This window comes from Phoca vitulina, unplaced genomic scaffold (assembly GCF_004348235.1).
Source record: "Phoca vitulina isolate PV1807 unplaced genomic scaffold, GSC_HSeal_1.0 scaffold2, whole genome shotgun sequence".
Classification (NCBI taxonomy): domain Eukaryota; kingdom Metazoa; phylum Chordata; class Mammalia; order Carnivora; family Phocidae; genus Phoca; species Phoca vitulina.
In genome coordinates, this window is record NW_022589705.1 from 60395951 (window position 1) to 60412551 (window position 16601).

The 16601-nt window shown below is 41.7% G+C and overlaps 1 protein-coding gene and 1 pseudogene across 2 annotated transcripts in view; both read left to right on the forward strand.

Moving 5' to 3' along the window:
- The first annotated feature begins 5186 nt into the window (after nucleotides 1–5186).
- Nucleotides 5187–16601, forward strand: part of NRDC (nardilysin convertase) — a 107727-nt gene continuing 96312 nt past the window's right edge. For both annotated transcript variants that reach the window (XM_032429127.1, XM_032429133.1), the window contains exon 1: nucleotides 5187–5695. In XM_032429127.1, coding sequence (XP_032285018.1) covers nucleotides 5352–5695 — 344 coding nt within the window. In that variant the 5' untranslated portion in view covers nucleotides 5187–5351. The remainder of the gene's footprint in view (nucleotides 5696–16601) is intronic.
- LOC116641383 overlaps nucleotides 11983–16601 on the forward strand; it is a 23169-nt pseudogene continuing 18550 nt past the window's right edge.

Genomic DNA, 16601 nt, shown 5'->3' on the forward strand with positions numbered 1-16601 from the left:
GAGTTATATGCAAATTTTTGTTTGCATGGGGGGGGTTGGTGTCCCTAACCTCTGCATTGTTCAACTTATTTTATTTTATTATTATTAACTGTATTTTATTTTACTTTATTTTACTATTTTTATTTTATTTTATTTTATTTTATTTTTTAGAGATGGAGAGAGCAGGGGGAAGGGCAGAGGGAGAGAGAGAATCTTAAGCAGGCTTCACACCCAGCACAGAGCCCAACACAGGACTTGATCCCACAACCCTGAGATCATGACCTGAGCCGAAATCAGGAGTCAGACACTTAACCGAATGAGCCACCCAGGTGCCCCAGTTCACTGTATTTTAAATGGGAAAACAGTACTTCTGATTTGGAAGTCCTGGCGGTGCTACAGGTTGCTTGTGATCTTCACCTCTCTGGGTAGGTATTTCTCTTTATATCTGAAGAGGCCAGATTAAAGTACTTCTGTGATCCTTTGCTAGTTCTCATATTTTATACATCTAATCTGACTCTCTGACATTTGCTGTAGGGTCAGAATTGTATTGGGCCAACCATTAAAGAGGTATTTTTCCTGGAATATTACATTCTTCTGGTTTTCCTCTTACCATTCCAGTAGCTGCTTCTCAGTGTCTTTGGGGAGCTCATTTTCTAAAAGCTCCTGAAAGCTTGGTCATTCAGCCTTCTTCTCTTTTTGTTTTACAACCTCAATGTAAGTGATCTCAATAGGCTTTGGTTATCACCTATAAACGGATAAACTTCAAATTGGCTCAAATTGGCATCTCCAATTAAAGCCTCTTTTCTGATCTCCAGCCTAATCTTTCTTTTGCATGGCACACAAACGACTCAAACTTAACATATCTAAAACTAAGCTTATGCTTTTTCCTCTAAAACCTGTCCCTCTTTCAGAATTTGCTTAATGAGATATGGCACCATCATCTACCTTAAGCTCTCTAAACAATAGAAATCGATAGGAAGCCAAAGGGAGTTTTAGGCAAGGCATTACTAGGGCTTTTGCTTGAACATAAAGTAGACAACACAAAGGAAAGAATCCTCAGTCTGACTCCATGAGGAGAGGTTAGGGAGAGTTATTTTAAAGAAATTAGGTGGGAAAAGGGTGATGTCTAAGCATGTAGAGGCTGGGATTTATTAGCACCTGCACATTTAAAGGTCATGCTTCTTCATGTGTCCCATGTCTAACTGGCACATTAAATCTCCACCCCCAGCAGGATTTTTAGTGTTAAAATGAGGGAAAAAGTTGTTGAAAGTTCAGCACTGGGGTGCATCTTGGCACAGACTGGTTTAGTCCAGTCTTCACCAGTTTTTGTTGTAAGTGTCCTCCTTTTGGTAAGCATCCTCCCTCTGCATTCCTGCAAGATATGCTACTCCAGAGGCATAGAGATTTAGCCCCTCCCTCCCTCCTTATGGAGGAAGCCAAAGAACACTGGATTTTGCAGTCAAGGTTGAGAGGACCTGAGTCCAGTCCCTGCTGTCTCATACTCGTCCAGAAAACAAGACACCACGGAGTTATACTTGACACTTCTCTCTTACTCTTCCACATTAAATCAATTACTATCCAAAACCAGTCATTTCTACCTCCTAAATATATGACCTATCTGTATACATCTCTCCATCTCCAACTAACACTTCTCAAATCCAAATTATCATTTTCTAGTGCATATGTTACAGGATTTCTTTTCTTCCAGTGTTCACGGTTCTTGGTCACACTGCTCCAAAGAATGAAGAGGTAGACCAGAGGAAGAGTGGCGGGCAGCAAAGCAAAGTTTATTGAGTGATAGTAGAAAGCTCCTGAAGAGGGAGGGGACCCGAGAGGGTTGCTACCCGAGTTTCTAAGTCTAGGGGTTTTTATGGGCTTGTTGTTGGGCTGTTTTAATCTGATTAACCCTCCATGTGCCTGTCACCCAATCAGGTTTTTATCATCTACCTATCACCTAGGAAAGGGTAGAGGGCTCCTTCCAGGCTGGTGTAAAATCCTTTTAAGGGTGGTTTCCTCTCAGGGCAGGGGTCCCTTGTCCCTGCCTGCCTTTCTTCTGACTATCCTTCATTACCTATATTACTTCAATACTCTCTTGATTTCTCTCTTCTTACTTTTAGTCTTGCCCTCACCTCCGCCATCCAAACTCTTTTTCACACATCAACCAGAGTGATCTACTTGGAAAACACTTGTGATCCTGTCTTCCTGTCTCATTTGTTCAACCATTATTTAGTGGGTATCTTTACATCCAATGTGGGCATCAGACTCATGACCCCAAGATCAAGAGTCACTGAGCCAGTCAGGCACCCCTAGTGAGTATAATGTGCCAGACACTATTCTAGAAACTAGAAATCCAGTGATACACAAAATAGACAAGGCAATTACTCCTTTTTATTCTTTTTTTTTTTAAAGATTTTTTATTTATTTGACGGAGAGAGACACAGCAAGAGAGGGAACACAAGCAGGGGGAGTAGGAGAGGGAGAAGCAGGCTTCCCACAGAGCAGAGAGCCCGATGCGGGGCTCGATCCCAGGACCCTGGGATCATGACCTGAGCCGAAGGCAGACGCTTAATGACTGAGCCACCCAGGCGCCCCTCCTTTTTATTCTTATGAAGGTTCTGTTCGATCTTGGCCACTGACTCACTTCCCCTTTGCTCCCAGATTACTACAGTTTAGCCATACTGACTTGCTTTCTCAGAGTTTTTGAACAAGTTTATTCCTATAAATTATATGCGAATTCCCATATATATATATATATTTTAAAGCAAGTTAGAAGAATTTTTTTTTTAAAGATTTTATTCATTGGAGATACAGAGATACAGAGAGAGAGAGAGCACGAGCAGGGGGAGAGGCAGAGGGAAAGGGAGAAGCAGGCTCCCCGCTGAGCCAGGAGCCAGATGTGGGGCTCGATCCCAGGACCCTGGGATCATGACCTGAGCCAAAGGCAGATGTTTAAACATCTGAGCCACCCAGGTGGCCCTCCCATATATTTTTCAAATTTAAGTTTATTTTTAATTTTTTTTAAAGATTTTTATTTAGAAAGAAAAAAAAGATTTTTATTTATTTATTCATGAAAGACAGAGACAGAGAGAGGCAGAGGGAGAAGCAGGCTCCCCAAGGAGCAGGGAGCCTGATGCGGGACCCACCCCAGGACCCTGGGATCACAACCTGAGCCGAAGGCAGACGCTTAACCGACTGAGCCTCCCAGGCATCCCCAAATTTATTTTTTTTTAATTTTTTTTAAAAGATTTTATTTATTTATTTGCCAGAGAGAGACACAGCGAGAGAGGGAACACAAGCAGGGGGAGTGGGAGAGGGAGAAGCAGGCTTCCCACAGAGCAGGGAGCCCGATGCGGGGCTCCATCCCAGGACCCTGGGATCATGACCTGAGCCAAAGGCAGATGCTTAACGACTGAGCCACCCAGGCGCCCCCTCAAATTTAAGTTTAAATGTCTATTGTTTAAAGAAACTCTCTGACCAGACTAGGTCCCTCTGTATTTTTCCTTTTAGAGCTTTTCACAATGGTAAATTTAAAAGTTTGTGGCCCGCTGAGCCACTCAGGCGCCCCTAGAGGCCTCTTTTTAAAGGGAAAAACTAACAGGTCACACTTTAGATGCAGCCTCTCTTTGTCTGTAGTTATAAAATTCTAATTACTGGCTGAATCTAAAGAGTCCTTCCTTACGGTATTATTGCTTTGGTAAGTAAAAAAAAAAAAACTCTCAAAATAGACATGTCACTTCAGGTATTTATTCAACAACAAACATTACTGACTGCTTTACAATGTACTGACTGGGAAGCTATGCTAGGAACTGGATTTACAAAGAAAAAACATTTCCCTGAAGGAGGGCAGTCCAGTGGAGTTCTTACCTTAAAAACTGACAGGTTCCTGAAGATGTATGAAAATAAACTGGGATATTTAAACAATATTTTTCAGTTAATTTATCTCATGTGCTGCCCTAGTTCAGTTTTTCATCATCTGCCTGAATCAATGCACTTACTCTTCCCAACTTCTTATTCGTTTATCCTGAATTATTTGTCATAGCATTCATTGTTTTAAAAATATATCACTGATTTTATTGTCTGTTTATCTCCATTAGAATGCAAGCCCCAGGAGCTCCTGGCTTGCTTAGTTGGTAGAGCATGCCACGCTTGATCTCAGAGTCTGAGTTGGAGCCTCACACTGGGGGTAGAGTTTACTTAAAAAAAAAAAAAAAGCAAGCTTCATAAAGACAAGGATCTTTGTTTTGTTCATGATTGCATTCCCTGAGTCTGGAGCTCCGGAGGCCTAGTAAAATGTAAACACATTCAACAGCCATCAACACCTCTTTCTTATCTTCCTCCATTCATTTATATGTATTTTTCCCCCTTATGTGTGAGGATCTTTTGCTTCAGGATGTCAGTATACTGTATCTTATTAACATGTCAGTTGCTTTTTATTTTTCAAGTATGCCTGTTTCAATTTAAATGATTGCCCACCAAAGACCATTAGAGGCAGAAAAAACTTTGGAAAAAGGTACTTGAAGGCAGCAGACACGCTGTGGACTCTAGGCTGCAGCGGAGCTAATGTTCTCGCATGGAAGAATGAGCACATCTACGCTAGTCTCTCAAGCACTTTCTTAGGCTCTGAAGGGGGAATAGCACCAAGGTTCTCCAAGCGATAAGGTGGAGAACCACAACCGCTATCTCTGGCATACAGCGAGGCTTCACTCCCTCGCAGCTTCCATCCGGCCGAGAAAAATACTTCCGGCGTTCCGCTTTTTACGTGCTGAGTCACGGCTGAAAGCTACGCCCCGGGTGTCAAGGGCAGAATACAAAAAATATATAATTGGGGGAAAAAAACCTTGGAAATTCATTTTCTCCACTCGCTTCTCAGTTTTCTCATCAGGGGAATATTTTTTTCAGAGCCGCGGAGTATTATTCACTGCCTCCCGCACACCAACACCCCGTATACGTCATAAACGCAGCGCAAGCGCTTTTCTTCCCGTCGTCCTCCGCGCCACTCTCTCCGCCTCTTCTTCCTCGCCCCGCCCACCCTAGGTTTCGAGGTGCTCCCAGAATCCGGCCCGGTCTCTTTGGTTCCTTTTATTCCCTGTTCCCATTGGTTGTTTGCATGCGCGTGACCTCTCTTCTTGCCTCCTGATTGGCTAGAATCAGTAGCGTCATCGGCGGCCGGGAGGGCGGAGGGATGAGGGAAGCTGGCGTGAGGCCGACCGGATTGGGGGAGGGGTTCAGGCCTGTCCTCCCCAGCGGCTGCGGCAGCACCAGCGCCGGCCGCCGCCGCCTCTGGAACGCGGAGGAGGAGGAGCGGCTGGAGGAGGAGGAGGAGGGGGTGGTCCCTGGCGAGCGGGATGCCCACTGCTCCGGCTTCGTGGTGAATGCTGAGGAGAATCACGGTTGCTGCAGTCTGTGCCACCGGGAGGAAGTTGTGGTGTGAGGCCGGGCGGGAGCTCGCGGCGCTGTGGAGAATCCAAGCGCGGGGTCAGTGCGAAGACTCGGCTGCTGCCAGACCCTTTCCTACTCTGACCATGCCTGGAAGGAACAAGGCGAAGTCTACCTGCAGCTGTCCTGACCTGCAACCCAATGGACAGGATTTGGGGGAGAGCGGCCGGGTTGCCCGTCTAGGAGCTGATGAATCTGAGGAGGAGGGACGGAGGGGGCCTATTAATAATGCCGGAGACCCTGAGATCGTCAAATCTCCCAGCGACCCCAAGCAATACCGGTGAGGGAGGAGGCTTGGACCGGAGGGGAGAGCCGGGTGCGGGCCTCTCTGTTGCTGACGCCGTCACTTCTTGTCTCTGTCTTCCGAAGGAGCAACAGGGGCACACTTCCCATCCCAAGTGCTTCCTTGGGTGGAGGTGGCAAGGGCAATTAGGGGCTTCCATGTGGTTTCAGCTGGACAAGTGCAAAATCTTAGGTTCTACGAGGAATCAGGATGTTAGAATGGGAAGGGCTGTTCGAGTGATTTTGACATTCGCTAAAGCAAGAATGGAGGGTTCTCTGAGGAAGGCAGGCTGGATGGTGAGGGAGTCTTGGTATTATGTTAGGAGGAAAGGTTGAAGGAGTTGGGAATTTTAATTCTGGAGAGGATATTTAAGGGGCATATTATTACTATCCAGAAATATTTTAGGTGCCCATGGCTGAAAGAGGGGTAAAACTAATGGGTGGAAGTTGTTAGAGGATGGTGTGGCTTCAGTAAAAGAACTTGGGCATCATAGTTGGCCTAAGATGAAGTGGCTCGTTTCCATGGGTTGTTCCTCATTTACTAGAATGTTTGGGGGATCTCTTCCAAGGTGTTGTTAGAGAGGACTTGGCTCTCAGTTGGGTGAGTCATAGAAGACTTGCGCGGTTTCTTCTAATCCTGAAATTGTCTACTTTTATGCTGGAATCCTCTGAACATCTTTAATAACTAGTGGCTCAGTCCCCACCTGAATATTTCTTTCAGAGATAGCTTATTTCATAGAATGTTGTGACTATGATGTCTTGTAAAGAGAGATCGTATTGTCCAACAACTTCGTTTTCCAGGTTGAGGAAATTGAGATCCAGAGAGTTGGCTTCTTAGAATTACACAGCTAAGTAACAGCTGATAGGAAAACCCTGTCCGTTTGACACCAAATCCCGTTCACCATTTACTGATTTTTATATTCTTACTCATGTTGGGTTGGAAGGTGAAGGATTCTAGATCCCAATTTCTTATAAGCCCCTACAGTATTAGAGCAGGAAAGAACCTTGGAGGAAATCTTTTGACTCCCCATTTCTCCCATTTGACAAATGACTGAAACTGAGGTCTAGAAAGAAGTGATTTAGCCTCAAGTCTGAGACTGGCCTAATTTTTCCTTTCACTCCCAAGTCTAGAGATTAACAGTACACAACTCTTTGTACTATTTTTTGCAGGCTGCAGGGTCAAGAGATCTTTGTGGTGGGCTAAAATTTTTTCTCATCAAAGATGAGAGTGGTTGCATTAGTAATATGTGAATGAGCTGCTCAGCCTTTTGGCTAAGATCAAGTGTGGTAATATGTGAATGAGCAAATTGAAACCTTGATAAAAGGTGCTTACTTTCCAGAATAAATGTTGAGTAACAGCTTCAGTTTTTTCTGCCTATATAAAATTACATATAACAGCTCATGTTTACAGAATATACACTATGTGTCAAATACTGTTCTAACCGCTTTAGATGTTTCATTTAATGACCTCAGTTTGGCAAATTTATTTGACAAATGCTTAAGTCCTACTGTGTGCCAGGTGCTGCACTATCTTAAATCTTTTCTAAAACTTGGTTGAGTATAACTTATTCTCTATGCTGGCGATACAAAAATGAGTAAGACAGTCCCTGCCTTCAGGGAGCTTAATCTAAAAGAGCGACACACACACACACACACACACACACACACACACATACACGTTAAAAAAAAAAAAGGTAAAATTAGGGCACTAAAATTTTATAGAAGCCATAATAGAAGTATATGCTAGATATATTGGGGAATAATATGAGGAGTTACAAACTACATTTAGGGGGAAGATTAGGAAAGACTTAAAAGAAGAGGTAATACTTCTGGGGTAGGGGTATTCTTTGAATATATTGTTGCAGTTCTATCTTGATGAGGTCCTTTGTCAAATCATTGTTCTTATTAGTTTTTAAAGTGAATGGGGTTGATTAGAACAACAGTGTTTTCCAGTAACTTTCTCCTTTCAAAAGAGCAGGTCCACTTTTATCTATCCTATATACTGCAAATTTCAATTAGACTTACAAAGAAAAATTTTGTTACTTTTTTTTTTTTTTTTTTAAAGTAGGCTCCACTCCCAGCATGGAGCCCAATGCGGGGCTTGAACTCATGACCCTGAGATCAAGACCTGAGTTGCGATCATGAATCGGACACTTAACCGACTGAGCCAGCCAGGCACCCCAAGATTCTGTGACTATAGACTAAAGTTGGAAAACCTCAATACTAGATGATCTTTAAAGACTTATCCAACCTAAAGTGAAATTCTGTGAATTTTTGTAGTTAGAAATAGACATGAGGCACCTGCGGCCCAGAGAGCTGAATTATCCTTTCAGGACTCTCAGATGTTATCTCTGTGAAGTTTTTACAGGTAGAACCAATTCCTCCTTTCACTGTATGTCAGTAGGATTTTGTACATGGCCTATTACAGTACATATCCATCGTATAATTATATGTCTTTTTTTTTTTTTTTTTAAGATTTTATTATTTATTTGTCAGAGAGAGAGCCCATGAGCAGGGGGAAGGGCAGAGGGAGAAGCAGGCTCTGTGCTGAGCAGGGAGCCCGATGCGGGACTCGATCCCAGTACCCTGGGATCATGACCTGAGCCAAAGGCAGACGCTTAACCGACTGAGCCACCCAGGCGTCCCTAATTATATGTCTTTTGAATGTGTGAATAAGCACCAGAGGTGGCCCTTATTAAAGGAATATTATGGGGAAATAATGCCTAGAAAGATTTGCATACCAGTCTGCATTTATTAAGTAATAGCCTGTGGAATTTTACTTATGTATATGTGTAATTTGTATTCAGCTTTTTTGAAATGTTAAACTACCTGCAGGACATCTATTCTGTTTTTTTTAGGGATCTGTATAAGTGGTAAGTGTTGATTTCCTTCTCATCTGCAAGAATTAAGGGACTTCAATTTGGAAACTACTGTTCAAATCTTTATTGGTGTAAAGTGGAGATTCTAGATGGACAGAATTTTTAGTGCAGTCTAAGTAGTAAATTATTTTATTTTATTTTATTTTTAAAGATTTTATTTATTTATTTGACAGAGAGAAGATAGCGAGAGCAGGAACACAAGCAGGGGTAGCGGGAGAGGGAGAAGCAGGCTTCCTGCCGAGCAGGGAGCCCGATGTGGGACTCGATCCCAGGACCCTGGGATCATGACCTGAGCTGAAGGCAGACGCTTAACGACTGAGCCACCCAGGTACCCAGTAGTAAATTATTTTAATAATGAAGAGCAGTTAGGAAGTTTGGATTGACTTAAATAAGTATAAAACACTGGGGCACCTGGCTGGCTCAGTCTGTGGAGCATGTGACTCTTGATCTTGGGGTTGTGAGTTCAAGCCCCATGTTGGGTGTAGAGAGTGTTTAAAAATAAAATCCTATTTTAAAAAAAATTTTTTTTTTTTTTAAGATTTTATTTATTTGACAGAGAGAGACACAGCGAGAGAGGGAGAAGCAGGCTTCTTGCCGAGCAGGGAACCCGATGCGGGGCTCGATCCCAGGACCCTGGGATCATGACTTGAGCCAAAGGCAGATGCTTAGCCGACTGAGCAACCCAGGCGTCCCAAAAATAAAATCTTAAAAAAAGAGTATAAAACACTTCCATGTTTAACCAGTTTGTAAAAAGACCCGTGTTTTTCTGTGGGGGAGGGGAGAAGAACAATATGAAAAGGATTGTAAGCTTCGGAAGGGCAAGCTCTTTTATTTTAAATTTTGTTCAGACTGTTACAAGTAAGAAGATGGTTATCTTTTTTTTTTTTTTTTTTAAGATTTTATTTATTTGACAGACACAGCGAGAGAGGGAACACAAGCAGGGGGAATGGGAGAGGGAGAAGCAGGCTTCCCGCGGATCAGGGAGCCTAGTGCGGGGCTTGATCCCAGGACCCTGGGACCATGACCTGAGCCGAAGGCAGACGCTTAACATCTGGGTCACCCAGGCGCTGAGAAGATGGTTATCTTAATAAATTCTCAATATACCATAGAAAATAATGGATGTGTGCTGAATAAGGTACAGGTTATTTCTGAATGTTGTTTACTGTTACATGCTGATGAACAGAAGGATGTTCACAATCCAAGTGAACATCTGCTGGCTTCCCAAAGTTAAGAGTAGGGTGACACACTTCTGAGCAGAAGCTTTGGGCAAATCTCAGATACCAGAATATACATAAGAGACCATTTTCTTTTGTATTAGATGGGAAGAACATGGGTTTATTTCTTGATCTTTTCAACTAAACCCCCCTGGAATAGTAATGCTTTTTTTTTTTCGTAGATGAGGCAGCAATTGCAGTGTGGTATATATACATCTTATTGGTAAGATTATAGAATCTGAGAGCTACAAAAGAAATCATGTACTTACATCTATATAAATTCTAGGAACTTGACGCCATCCAACCCCTTGTTCTTTTTTTTTTTTTTTTTAAGATTTTATTTATTTGTCAGAGAGCACAAGCAGGGGGAGTGGCAGGCAGAGGGAGAGGGAGAAGCAGGCTCCCCGCTGAGCAGGGAGCCTGATGTCGGACTCGATCCCAGGACGCTGGGATCATGACCCTAGCCAAAGGCAGTCGCTTAACTGACTGAGCCACCCAGGCGCCCCAACCCCTTGTTCTGATACCTGAATTTAAAACTTGATTTCAGTTGTACTTTCTTAGTCTTGTAATGTAGAGACAAATTCCTTGTGAGATTCAAGCTCAGTTAACAAAGTGGGTGCTATCTGTGGTTGAAATACATTGAACCTTCTGAAAACTAATATGACTTTAATAAATGTATCTTTGTTACCATTCCTTAGACTAATTTCTTCAGTGTGGGCTGATGGGCTGGTAAGAATAGGAAGAACATTCTTTTTTTTTTTTTAAGATTTTATTAATTTATTTGTCAGAGAGAGAGAGAAAGCACAACCAGGGGGAGCAGGAGACAGAGGAAGCAGCAGGCTTCCTGCTGAGCAAGGAGCCTGATGCGGGACTCGATCCCAGGACCCAAGCTGAAGGCAGACGCTTAACCAACTGAGCCACCCAGGCGTCCCAGGAAGAACATGTTTAACTAAAATGTTTCTTTTGGAAATAAGATTTAGCATTAAAAAGATCTCTAGCCCATTAAAAAGAATTCTAGTTCATCTAGCCCCCTGTAGAGTTAGGGAGCAGATAGATACTGAAGCACAAATGGATTAAATGTAATAGGTGCTAGAATGTATAAAGTATGGCATTCTTAGTCCTTCGTGTATCTAGTTTTACATCATTAATTATGTGACCTTGAGCACAGTAATCTCTCCAAGGCTGAGGACCTTTAACCCATAAATCATTGAAATTGAAAAGGGAAAGTCAGAAAGTGGGAGAAAATGCTAGTGTCCCCCCACCCTTTTTTTAAGTGAGGAGCCATTGAAGGAAAATTCTTTTTTTTTTTTTTTTTTTTTTAAGATTTTATTTATTTATTTGACAGAGACAGAGACAGCGAGAGCGAGAGCGGGAACACAACAGGGGGAGTGGGAGAGGGAGAAGCAGGCTTCCCGCTGAGCAGGGAGCCCGATGTGGGGCTCGATCCCAGGACCCTGGGATCATGACCTGAGCCGAAGGCAGACGCTTAACGACTGAGCCACCCAGGTGCCCCGAAGGAAAATTCTTTTAAGTATTTCATTATTAGATTATTCTGAGAAGTCAGGTAATGTAAGAACTGAGAACAGTCTTGTGGAGACCCAAGCAATTATTTGGCCCTGGTGAAAGCAGTTTCAAAGGAATGGTAGGGAGGCAGAAGCTAGATTGCAGTGAGTTACAAAGTGAGAAATTTTAGATAGTGAGATAGATATTTCTAAAGAAGTTTGGTTCTAGGGGAGGGGATGAGGAGGTTTTAGGATAAAGTATTATATGTGGTCAAGGGAGAATTTTTTCAAGACAGAAGAGACATGTCTATTGCCTGAGAAAAAAAAGAATCAGAGGAAGAGGTTGAAGATACAGGAGATAATAGAGGGAACAAGATCCTTAGATGATTGTGAGGTGACAGGGTCAAGAATATTCATGAGGGGGTTGGTTTTATTTTATTTTTTTATTTTTTATTTTATTTTATTTTTTTATTTTTTATTTTTTCAAAGATTTTATTTATTTGACAGATAGCAAGAGCAGGAACACAAGCAGGGGGAGTGGGAGAGGGAGAAGCAGGCTTCTTGCGGAGCAGGGGCTGGATTCCAGGACTCTGGGATCACGACCTGAGCCAAAGGCAAACACTTAACGACTGAGCCACCCAGGTGCCCCGAGGGGATTGGTTTTAGAGAAATAGAAAATCTCTATCGAAAATGGAGGAATGTGTAATGAAGAACGTGGATGCAGGCGGTTCGTGGATGCAGGCGGTTCGGTGTTGAAAGCATTCTTTATAGACTTTTTTTGCTCTGTAAAGTAGGCACTGGAGTTTACTTAAGTGGTTTTTTAGAAGTTGTGGGGGAAGTGGTGGGAAACAGGAAACCTTCAGTGGTAAAGATTGAAATAGCTAATGTAGAGAATGGGTGAAATCTATTTGGGAAGTACTAAGAGAAGTTGTGGGTTCTTGATCATGAAAATGACATAAGTAAACCAGTTTTTAAGAAGATTAAAGATAGTTTAGATCCATAGGATGAGGCAAGACTGGTTTAAGAGGTAATTATAGGGGTGCCTGGGTGGCTCAGTTGGTTAAGCATCTGCCTTCAGCTCAGGTCATGATCCTAGGGTCCTGGGATCGAGCCCCACGTCAGGCTCTCTGCTCAGCCGGGAGCCTACTTCTCCCTCTGCCTCTGCCTGCCACTCCCCCTGCTTGTGCTCTGTCAAATCTAAAAAAAAAGGTAACTATAATTGTGTATTGAATGGTGTGCACTGATATATACTAGTCTTTCCCTAATTGACATATACATATTCCCTTTTTTACTTTTTTTTTCTTTCCTCTTATTAACTCAGTTTAGCTAGGCTAAAAACCCATGAGTATGGAGACCATGTCCTCTTGTTCACTTAGTGTCCAGCACATAGTAGGTTCTCAAATAATATATGTAGAATGTATAAATGCATGAATGCTCATACGCTAGATGTTTTCATGGAACTCTTGGATATTCTGCCAGAAATTTTTTATTTTTATTATTTATTTATTTTTAAGATTTTATTGATTTATTTGAGAGAAAGAGCGAGTGAGAGCACACAAGTGGGGGGAGGAGGAGCAGAGGGAGACGGAGAAGCAGACTCCCCGCTAAGCAGGGAGCCCGCCTTGGGGCTGGATCCCAGGACCCGGGGATCATGACTTGAGCCGAAGGCAGATGCCCAACTGAATAAGCCACCCAGGCGCTCCAGAATTTTTTTAGATTAAATTTTTAGATTAAAAAAATAATTACTTGGGATGCCTGGGTGGCTCAGTTGGTTAAGCGTCTGCCTCCGGCTCAGGTCATTATTCCAGGGTCCTGGGATCAAGGCCCACATCAGGCTCCCTGCTCGGCGAGCAGTCTCCTTCTCCCTCTGCCTGCCACTCCTCCTGCCTGTGCTCTCACACTCTCTTGAGCCCTCTTTCTCTCTCTGGCAAATAAATCATTTTTAAAAAAAATTTTTTATTTTTTTAAATGTTATTTATTTATTTATTTATTCATGAGAGTCAGAGAGAGAGAGAGAGGCAGAGGCAGAGGGAGAAGCAGGCTCCCCGCCTAGCAGGGAGCCCGATGCGGGACTTGATCCCAGGACCCCGGGATCATGACCTGAGCCGAAGGCAGACGCTTAACCATCTGAGCCACCCAGGCGCCCAAATAAAATCATTTAAAAAAAATTACTTGATATTCAAGGAAAACAGTATGAATGGGTAGGTTATAGAAGAAAATATAAATTATACAAGTAATAATAATATATACAGTAATAATTGTATATTTAATTCATGTAGAAGCTTGTGGAGCTTGGCAGATAGTTAGCAGTCAAATGTTAGTTATTGTTTTAATATGTTCCCAATTATTAAATGATATTTGCAGCACTGTTTGTAATAGCAAAAAATCGGCAACTTTATTGTCCATTAGTTGGCTAAAGATTAAGTTATATAGTTATATAATGATGATAATATGTAGCCATAAAAAAAAAGAGATGGTTTTATATATTGAAATGGAAAGATGTCCTGTGATTTATTGTTGAATGAAAAAAGCTTGTTGCTACCAAGATTAAAAGATTTTATTTATTTATTTGTCAGAGAGAGAGCACAAGCAGGGGGGGTGGCAGGCAGAGGGAGAAGCAGGCTCCCCGCTGAGCAGAGAGCCTGACGTGGGACTCGATCCCAGGACCCTGGGATCATGACCTGAGCTGAAGGCAGCCGTTTAACCCACTGAGCCACCCAGGCGTCATGTATAATTCCATTTTTAAAAGGAGAAAATAGCACCTCCCATTATATGTTTACCTAAAATACAATTTTTTATGTTTAGATATGTACAGAGATGGTTAGGAATGATAGTAAGCTTATTTCTCTAAGGAAAGGTGGAAGGAATTTGACTTTTATTATTTACTTTTTATTTATTTATTTAAAGATTTTATTTATTTATTTGACAGAGAGAGAGACCGTGAGAGAGGGAACATAAGCAGGGGGAATGTGAGAGGGAGAAGCAGACTTCCCACTGAACAGGAAGCCCAATGCGGGGCTCTATCCCAGGACTCTGGGATCATGACCTGAGCGGAAGGCAGACGCTTAACGACTGAGCCACCCAGGCACCCCAGTATTACTTACTTTTTAATAATGAAAAAAGTCAGTAAATAAAAGTTGTTATATGGTCATTGTAGGATATTTAGTTCATGAAAAGAAAATGTTAAAAATCCTTGTATTCAGTCCATCCAGCATTAACCACTTGTAACTACATTTTTATAACCTTTATTCCTATGCATTTATAATTTGTGTATATATATTTTTAATTGAAGTATACTTGATATGTAAGTTTCAGGTGTACAACACAGTGATTTGCAAATTATCTGTATTGTCATATACTCACCATGATAAGTATAGTTACTGTCGCCACACAAAATTGTTACAGTATTATTGACTATATTCCCAATGCTGTACTTTTCTTCCCCGTGACTTATTTATTTTATAACCGGAAGTTTATATCTCTTAATTTCCTTTACCTATTTCAGGTATCCCTTCACCATCTCCCCTCTGGGGATCATTAGTTATTATTTATGAGTCTGTTTTTCTTCGTTGTTGTTTGTTTTGTTCAGATTCCATATGTAAATGAAATCATAAGGTATTTGTCCTTCTCTGTCTGACTTATTTCACTTAGTGTAATGTCCTGTAGTATAATGTCCATGTTTTCACAAATGGCAGGATTTCATTCTTTTTCATGATTGAGTTAATATTCCATGTGTATGTACACCACATCTCCTTTATCCATTCATCCATCAGTGGGCACTTAACTTGCTTCCATATCTTGGCTGTTGTAAATAATGTTGCAGTTTTGAATTAGTGTTTTCGTTTTTCTTTTCCAGAAGTGGAATTACCGGATCCTCTGGTACTTGCATTTTTAGTTTTTGAAGAACCTCTATACTGTTTTCCATAGTGATTGCAACAGTTTATACATTCACTAATAGTGCACAACAGTTTCCTTTCCTCTACACCCTTGCCTTGTTATTTCTTGTCTTTAGCTATTCTGACTGGCGTGAGGTGATTTCTCATTGGGTTTTGATTTGTGATTAGTAAGCATCTTTTCATGTTTCTGTTGGTCATCTGTATGTTTTCTTTGAAAACATGTCTATTCAGGTCATCTGTCCATTTTTAATCAGATTATATTTTGGTGTTGACTTGTATGAGTTCTTTATTTATTTTGGATGTTAACCCCTTATTGGATGTATCATTTGCAAATACCTTCTCCCATTCGGGAGGTTGCCTTTTTGTTTTGTTGATGGCTTCATTCTCTGAAAAAGCTTTTAGTTTGATACAATCCCCATTTATTTTTGCTTTTGTTATCCCTTACCTGGGTAAACATATCTAGAAAAATATTGCTAAGGTTGATGCGTAAGAGATTACTGCTTGTGTTTTTTTAGGAGTTCTATGGTTTTAGGTCTTACATTGAGGTCTTTAATCCATTTTGAGTTTATTTTTGTGTATGGTGTAAGAAAGTGGTTCAGTTCCATTCTTTTGCCCGTAGCTTCCAGTTTTTCCGCCACCATTTATTGAAGAGATTGTCTTTTCCTCATTGTCTATTTTTGCTTCTTTGTCATAATCATATAAGCGTGCATTGGTTTATTTCTGGGCTCTCAATTCTGTTCCATTGATCTATGTGTCTGTTTTGTGCCAGTACCATACTGTCTTGATACACATTTAAAAAATGGTCATGAACATTTTCTAATTATTTTTCTTTTTTTTTCTTTTTTTAAGATTTTATTTATTTATTTGACAGAGACACAGTGAGAGAGGGAACACAAGCAGGGGGAGTGGGAGAGGGAGAAGCAGACTTCTTGCCGAGCAGGGAGCCCAATGCGGGGCTCGATCCCAGGACCCTGGGATCATAACTTGAGCCGAAGGCAGATGCTTAATGACTGAGTCACCCAGGTGCCCCCTTACTGTTTTTCAATATACTTTGTCTACCTAGTGGTCCATTGTGTAGGTATGCCATAATTTAATCATTACCATTTTAAAAGATAGATTGTCAAATTTTCTTTACCTAAGAAGCCTACAGAGTCCTTTGAGAGTGAACCCAATCATAATGAGTTTGGTAGGTATGTAGGGTAACCTCTGGTCATCTGGTCTGTTTCAAGGATATTCTCTAATTGGGAGACCTGGCAGGCAAGAAGATTGGTCTGGGACTTCCACTCTGACATAAGCCTCATATTCATACTGTTTCCCAGAATGAAGTCAATTCCAACTCACAGGAAACTGAGTAGATTATAGGCCCTTTATTCTAGTATTGGCGGGGGGGGGGGGGGGGGGGGGGGGGGGGGG